This window comes from Oculina patagonica, chromosome 12, assembly GCF_052425735.1.
Source record: "Oculina patagonica isolate OP01 chromosome 12, crgOcupat, whole genome shotgun sequence".
Lineage (NCBI taxonomy): Eukaryota > Metazoa > Cnidaria > Anthozoa > Scleractinia > Oculinidae > Oculina > Oculina patagonica.
The window spans coordinates 24,038,859-24,046,940 of NC_135769.1; the positions used below are offsets into that span (position 1 = coordinate 24,038,859).

General features: G+C 36.5%; 1 protein-coding gene across 1 annotated transcript; it reads left to right on the top strand.

The window, feature by feature from the left end:
- The first annotated feature begins 343 nt into the window (after window positions 1-343).
- On the top strand, window positions 344-7,883 carry LOC144632314 (uncharacterized). The gene is made up of 6 exons (XM_078490936.1): window positions 344-673; window positions 1,152-1,223; window positions 2,882-3,139; window positions 4,032-4,157; window positions 4,648-4,818; window positions 5,814-7,883. The coding sequence occupies exons 1-6, from the start codon at window positions 515-517 to the stop codon at window positions 5,901-5,903; spliced, it is 876 nt and encodes a 291-aa protein (XP_078347062.1). The 5' UTR covers window positions 344-514; the 3' UTR covers window positions 5,904-7,883.
- The last annotated feature ends 199 nt before the right edge of the window (window positions 7,884-8,082 follow it).

Here is an 8,082-nt window from a genome sequence, read left to right on the forward strand (position 1 = left end):
GTTACTTTATTACACTATTGCGACATTGCGCTGTTACTCAGTTAAATCATCTCTGAGACGGAGTATACTGTACATGTTTTTAGTTTTATGTTTACGACGGTCTGGTTTGTTGATATTTCTTACATATCATGGCATTAGCTCAGTGCATTGCTATATTTTACAAAGATTATCTTCGTTCACAATAGAAATGCTTCATAATGGGTCAAATGTTGCAAAAAGTAACCGAAAGAATTGTAACTTCATTCCCAACACGATCTTGTACATGTCTAAATGTATGTGTTATCGTGACGTTTTAGTGACGTCATCACCCAGATTCCTCTCGATCTTTCGGTTATTCGATCGCTGGCTAATTTTGGACCCGTTACACAATCACAATTGGGAGTTTTACCGACTGGTGTTTATAGAGCTCAGTTAGATTGTATATAAAGCATTCCATCTTAGATTGTTATAGTCAAATCACAAAATCAGCGACCATATTTTAAACTGTGTCGAGAATATTGCGGAAATTAGGAATATGGCAGATAATCGGTGCGAGAATTGTATGGAACTTCAGCGATCGCTTGTCAGGACTTTAGGAGAGAAACGTTCGTTGCTTTTAAGATTGCAAAAGGAGCAGGCACGAACAAGAAAACTCCTGAAAGAGGCAGAAAAAGCAAGAAAGAGAGATGGGGAGGTATGCGGTCTTATTTTATACGATTACCGAGGGTTCGAAATTATGGCAAAGAAGAAGTTGACCGATATAAAGCTATTGCGTAACTCTACATTTAGAAATCGTTTTCTGACCGGCATTTCGCCTTCCAGTAGTTACAAAAAACACTTTACAGTTATTTAAAGGCCTTTTGCTGTTAGTCCGATATATCGAATATGGTTTTTAGCTGTGGTAATTTTCGTAAAGAGCATTTTTATTGTTGACATTTCACTGACAAATGTCAGCTAACATATTCAGTGTTCATCAAAAACGCGCGAACCGTTTGAGCTTACTTTATTTTTGACACTGGCTTAGTGAGCTTTTCTTAACAACTAAAGCTCAGAAAGCTTGTATTTTTCGACAAGGTGTGACAACTAGGTGTGAAAATCAAGAATGGTTGCTGAATCGCAGGCATTGTTTGAATAAACCTAATTAATAGAAAATTCTGGATCGTTTCCTTTAGGAGCAGTCAAGAGATGTTTCAAGGCCTGCTAGCGAAGGTGGCGGAGAATGCTTAGAATGGCAACTAAATGAGGTAAGATAAAATAATAATAAAAAATTTAAATATATTTCTTCGTCACTTGTTTACTACCCTGAGTATAATTTCGTACATCCTTGACATGTTGATTGTTGCGTGACAGTCGTACACAATACTTCACGAAACAAAAATTGCTATGGATTTCGCATATTCTGTTGTTTTTTCACTTTCACTCAATAACCAGATCGCATTTTTACATGAAAAATCCACGATTTTCAAAATGTACGTGAACGTGCATATATCCTTGAAAAAAAATTGATAGTGGGAATCTTCACATTTTCTTAAGAAGGATAGTCATAAGATGACAGGAGTTGATCCTTACTTTTGGATGACTACTCAAATTATTGTAATTAGAATTTTTTGTGGCGTAATATGACCATCGATTTTCGTGGCCCATGGGCAGTCAGATTGCGTGGTTTCACTGTACAAAGAAACACTTAGTAAAGACAGTGGTTAAAACCAGGAAGTGACTACAGGTATTCAAAACGGTCTCCAGGGAAGTAACTTAAGTTCAAGGTCATGATGACATTTTGTAGGTTTCACATTACAGCCAATCAGGGCAGTTTTCACTCTATAAGGGGATTTTCTCTTGAGTGTCGAAAGTAAATCACGTTTTCCTTGGTTTTGGATTACTACACTAAGCCATTGGTTTAAAAAACTTGTGCCACTTTCTCATCTAAACAGAGGTAAAAGCAAAACCAATCATGACTCACTCGCGCACATTTTCATGTGTCTCATGCTGGCTATAAGTATTTGCTTAGAGTTTCGATTGGTTTGCTGTCATTTGTGATTGGCTTGACCTGTTTTTACAATACTCAATTGGAAACTGCAATTTTGCATCGGCACATAAGACAAAAAAAAAAAAAAAAAACAGCACAGAAGACCAAGTACCTACATTAATTTTTGGGACCTGATGTAAACTTACAGATTCCCCCTCCCACTAGTTTATATATGAATCTTCCCCACTCACAAAAACTAAATTTTTACTCAATCTGATGCGATGCATGTAATTTATCAAGTGGGTGTTAGAATAATGATGAGATAGGCAGATTCTTCACAAAATTTGTAGATGTTGATATCATTTAAATATAAATTTCCTTAAAAATATAATGACCACAACAACAGCTGTGCTGAGTAAGCAAAGTTTTGGTTTGCCTGATCTTGCCATCTGCATACAAAGCAATTTGTCAATATTTAATTGTTAAACATTCAGTTCAAGAATATAATTTCCTTAAAAATATACCGGTAATGACCACAACAACAGCCATGCTGAGTAAGCAAAATTTTAGTTTGCTTGATCTTGCCATCTGCATACAAAGCAATTTGTCAATATTAAATTGCTAAACATTCAGTTTAAGAATATAATTTCCTAAAAAAAAATATGACCACGACAACAGCTGTGCTGAGTAAGCAAAATTTTGGTTTGCCTGAGCTTGCCATCTGCATACAAAGCAATTTGTCAATATTTAATTGTTAAACATTCAGTCTAAGAATCAATCTATAGCTAACAGGTATTTCTCCTCAAGAAAATCTAGCAAAATTCAAGATTTTACTTATTTATCTTGTTAGCCAGAAAATGTTGATAGTTAAAGGCCAAATTAAGTTTGTTTATTTCAAATGACATTGTATTAATTTTGGTTCTTTTATTTATTAAGGTTATAGAAGTCAACAAAAAGTGGAAAGAAGATTATGACACTTTAAAGATAAAATACGAAACGGAGTGTGAAATTCATCAGAAGGAACTGGACTTAACTAAAGAAAAGCTTGTTAATTCAGAAACACAAGTTCTTGCCCTTGGAACTGAGGTTACAAGGCTTGCAACCACTCTGAATGAGTTCTACCAAAGATATGGAGCTTCTGGAGGCAGTGCATCATTGTTAGATGTGGATGACTATGAAGTATTTAAACATCAGGTGTGTAAAATAACATGACTATTTTACGGTGACTGTCTGCTACAAGAATGGTAGTATATAATATTAGTAATTAGTAGAAACTCAGCTGTGTTCTATTGGAAATCCGCAAATCTGATTGGTTCTCCCACTGTTTTCTATTTGCCGATAGAAAACAGTTGCGGCGCGTAGCTCTTTAAGCAGTAAATTTTCTTGATTTTCGCCTTCAAAGTGCACAATATTGTAGGTTTTGGACTGCAATGAGGCCCTCCGGTATTGCGCTGCAAAATATAAGAAAAAATTTTTAAAATGTTTTTTTTCCATTTAAAACCGCGCTTTTTTAAAAAACCAACGGAACCCCCGCTGCAATCCTTTGGAGTTTCTACTAAAACAATAATTAGACTACTCGCCCACGTTTTCTATGAGCGATAGTCAACTCGGCTGTGCCTCGTTGACTATTTGCTCATAGAAAAGTCGGGCTCGTAGTCTAATTGTTAATTAAAAATGGTGTTATTAACTGATATATTACTATTATTATTATTATGACAATTTAATATTATTATAATAACAAAGTACCAAGGTACTGAGAAAATGTGTTCATTTGTATGGGGATTTGTTATACAAGGGTTCCGTTTCAGTACATTTTGCTGTTAGTAACTTGGGCCAGGGGGAAGAAATCGATATTGTTCATTACACTGGGGACTTGGTTATAAAGGGGTTTCGTTAAATCACGGTTCAGTGGTACTTTCTGCCCAGATCGATGCCATTTATTATTTTTTATATCACTTTGTTGGTGAATAAAGTTACTTGATCATTCTGGGACAAATAGAAATAAAGCCTGATACCTCAGAACCTAAAAATAATTAAGAATGTGAGAATAATAAGAAAAATATTAAATGTACATTCCTGCTTGCAGATACAAGTATACAAGGAAGATTTCTCAAATGAGAGGAGAGATCGTGAACGAGCACAGAGCGAGAAAGATTGCCTTCAACAGCAGCTTGCTGATGCTCAAGAAATTATCGCTACATTGACACAAGAGGTGAATAATTCAAACTTTAGATAGTGTTGTCAGATAGTTTTAAAGCTTTGCATGGAGCCATAATTTTGTAGATCAATACTTTGAAACTCCACCAGTGAAATTTGTTTCGGAATTCATTCACTTATTCACATATCCCCATCCTGCTGGCTGGAACAAAGGGTGACAACAAGAGTGCTCCATTCCAAGTGTAGATGCAACTGGATGCCACTGAATTCAGAATTCATCAGTGACATTTACATATGCATATTTTATAGTAATTCTTCAGTCTATCCATTGGTTTGTTAAGTGGCTCACTTGCTGCACAAGCATTTTCCAGCTTATGTGGTACGAAGCAACTAGGAATACTGTAGTCTTCTCTATTCCGTAGTTTCCCCTGACTGTGTTGTGATTGAAGGGGGTCTGCCTTTGTTCTGAGCAGCTCAAGTCCACATGAAAGCAGTCATAATATTAATATGATTTAATCATTCTTTTCTTTTCTTGATTTTCAAAGGTTGAGATTTACAAGAATCGGTTAAATGAGAGCCGAGAGGAAACAAACGGGCTCCGCCGCCACTCTGATCCACACCTGCACTCGTCTTGTCCTCAGCTACAGATCATTTACCCTGTGAGTGAACCTGCTTCAGCCTCTCAGTGGCAATGGAGACAGGAACAACAGAGAAGAGTAAGTGTTATCATATAACCAAATTATGAACCCCTTAGTCTCAGGCCCCGTCCACACTGACCCGGGTAAATTTGAAAACGCATCTTTTTTTCCCTGGTTAGGCCAACCGTCCACACTGAACCGGCATTTTCGGTCACCAAAAACGGAGCTTTTCAAAAACGCTCACCAAAGAAGCGTACCATTTTCAAATTTACCCGGGTCAGTGTGGACGAGGCCTCAAGCTCAGCCATAACTGCTAGCGGACATTTCCTATTGTTGATCATGGGAAATTACGATTCTATAAAGGCTATGTTCTTACCAGAGTGGTCCCAAATGATTTTCAGACTGGACCAAGCTAAGACTGTTCAGGATCAGGTCTGTTTACTCATGATCAGTACCCTTCCTGTCAGGAGAGTCTGTTGACATGGGACTACGGGTCTGTAAACACTTCATTACCAGATCAACATGAGCAAATCAGCTGTTCCTACCTGCAGTTACTCATACACAGAATACACAAAGCTGTCTCAGACGCGATACTTTTGGAACAGGTCTCATGCGAGCGAGCACAGTCAAATTCACAGTTGGTCTCAAAACAGCCTGGTCCAGGTGTCAACACAGGGCTGGCTGATCCAGTTTAAGATGACCTGGTAGAGTGCTTCAACTTTCTGGTTGTAAGTAGTAGTTGGAGGGGTAGGAGGCAGGAGCCTGGGAGAATTAGGGGTGGGAGGGGTGTGGGAGGCAGGAGAAGAGAAGGCAGGAAGCCAGATTCCCAAGGTAGTGGAAACTGGGAGAAATTGAAAAAAATAATATTTTGTAACATTATGTAATATTTTCTGAGGCAAGGAACCACTAAGTAAGGGGCAGGAATGGAAGTAAATGGTTTGGGAAGTAGGAAGTTCAGACCCCCTGTTCTTCCACCACCAAGTAAGAATATCTTCATTATTAGCAGTAGCCAGGTTAATGTACCGGACCATCCTTTAAACTCATCTTCTGCATTTTTTCTTTAATTTTTCCAGGGAATCCTAACAAGAGGTACAACCCATTACACTGCACCCCCAAGTCTGTTCTATGGAGGAGATGTAGAAGTGGACAAAAAAAGAACTTGAGTTGTAAATTAATTAAAGTGAAAACATAGCTGATTACACTTGAACCTCCTTATGATCTAGACAATTTTATGTTGCCTCCAATTTTTCACTGAATTTTGGTCAATGAAAAGTGCTAATCCTCATAAAAGTTTAAAATACAAGTGAAAAACTAGTCTCCTTCACAGCCGCTATTTGGCATGTCATGCAACGCTCCCCCTTTTTGCGTGACATCCCAAATAGCAGCTGGAAAGGAGACCAGTCTAGTGGAACACTGCAAGCAAGTAAATTGATTATTCTGACATATTTGAACATAATTGTCAAATAGCTATGAAAATGTTCAACTCTTTAAGAACTGTATTAATTGAAAAGACTTATAGTACCTGTAAAGTGATGGTGCAAGTTAATCTGTTAAATGACATAATTTGTACTATCCAATTTCAAGTTCTCACTAATGAGGTTCAAGTGTGTTATTATATAACACTATAACATGTACAATATACATTTTGATGTGTCTTCCATTGTATGTAATTAACCTCATTCATCTATACTAAATTACCGGTATATTAAATTTATTGTTTATAATTTATTTTCAATTAGCTTTTTTAAAACATAATTTTGGGCACACTCCCTAGACATTTTGGGAGCAGTGGGTATTTGACCTGTTCAAATTCCTTGTAGACACCTTGCCTTAAACCTGTATTACGTTTTTTAGTAGGACTCATGAAGAAGTGTAACTAAATAAATTTCCATTGTCTGGTTTTACTATTATGTTTTTTAAAATAGCTGGTTAGTATAAAACATGGATTGCGGACTGTGCATGGACTGCTGACTGCGAACTACCCTGTCTGCAGTCCGTAGCCTGCATTTTATACCGCTAGTCCCTAGTTAAGGACTAGAGACAGGATTTCAATTATTGTAATAACTTCTAGTTACAAATTAGCAAAGCAGAAGCATATTTGTAAGTATGCAGGACATTGTCACAGTAGTCCTCATTGAGGAACCTGTGATCAATATTTGTGTTTGGCATCATGGGCTTGGAAAATTTCCAGGCATGAAAAATTAGACTTAAAACAGTATGACAAATGTACCAATAATAGTATACTCATAATGTAAATATGTAATATAAATTAATCAAAACATTAAGTAAAAGCAGGTTTAGTTATAGAATAATTTAAAACATTGTATAGCTGTCGATTAGAAGAATTAGAGACTCGCTAATCTGTACTGGTACATTAAGATGCAAAGCTGGACTTTGAAAGTGAGCAGGTATTGATTGTGAACAATCTGTTGTTCCACTGAATACTTTGACTGTAACCTTTGTGTAATGAAATAGAAAGTAATCCATGCTGTTTTAATTGGGGTGCTTTCTTTTTTTTAGACCATGCCACAATTTCGGGTATGGGTTGTTCAAAGGCCGACTAACATGAACCCAGGATTAAAACTTATTGAGGGTTCGATTTAATTTCTCTTGCATAAAAATGTTTTCATTGTTTATGTTTTGTGGAGTTTGTGATTAGTTGACGTCAAAACTAGAAGATAGAAAATACAAACAGAAAAACCTCACTAAATGTTGAAAAACTGAAATCAAAATTCATTTATTGTGCTTTGAACAACGTACCCGGCGCTTAACAGGTTCAATCTTTTAACCTGCAATCAGGCATTTTTTTTTCTTTCCTCCCACCGTGAAAAAAAAGCGCCTGATTGATGCATGGTTATCTTATTTTAACGATGAAATTCTTGGTAATTTTGAACTCGTTGGTTTTTTTTTAGCGTGCGTATGTTGAGGAAAACATAATCAAGGCACATTCTTTACTGTAGACATTATAATAGGACAATAATATTGTTTGTCTCTGACAAAGGTTTTACTTTTGGACTAAACAATAACAATAATTTGATGCTAAGCATCAGGAAGTAAGTTATTTTCAACTTGATCGAGAAACAAAACTTGTAATCCCACATGTCAAAAAAATAAAACTGTTGGCATAAATTAGCAAAGTGAAAGTGTCTATTTTCTCTATTATTTTAATTCTTTTTTAAATAAACCAGAGAAAAATCTTTGTTTGTAGTTTTACATTATTTACAAGATTAAACCTGAAAACAATAAATATAGTTTTCTAGCCTGCAATACATGCAGCTGCCCCTCATTGCTCCCGCTACTACGTGCGAAAGTAGTGGGAGCAATGAGAGGCGGCTGATTCGC

Excerpts from the sequence above, each read along its gene's own strand:
- LOC144632314 (XM_078490936.1), top strand. The coding sequence starts at position 515 with ATGGCAGATAATCGGTGCGAGAATTGTATGGAACTTCAGCGATCGCTT. Across the intron at positions 674-1,151 it reads CAAGAAAGAGAGATGGGGAG|GAGCAGTCAAGAGATGTTTC; the intron begins GTATGCGGTCTT and ends CGTTTCCTTTAG. Across the intron at positions 4,819-5,813 it reads GACAGGAACAACAGAGAAGA|GGAATCCTAACAAGAGGTAC; the intron begins GTAAGTGTTATC and ends TAATTTTTCCAG.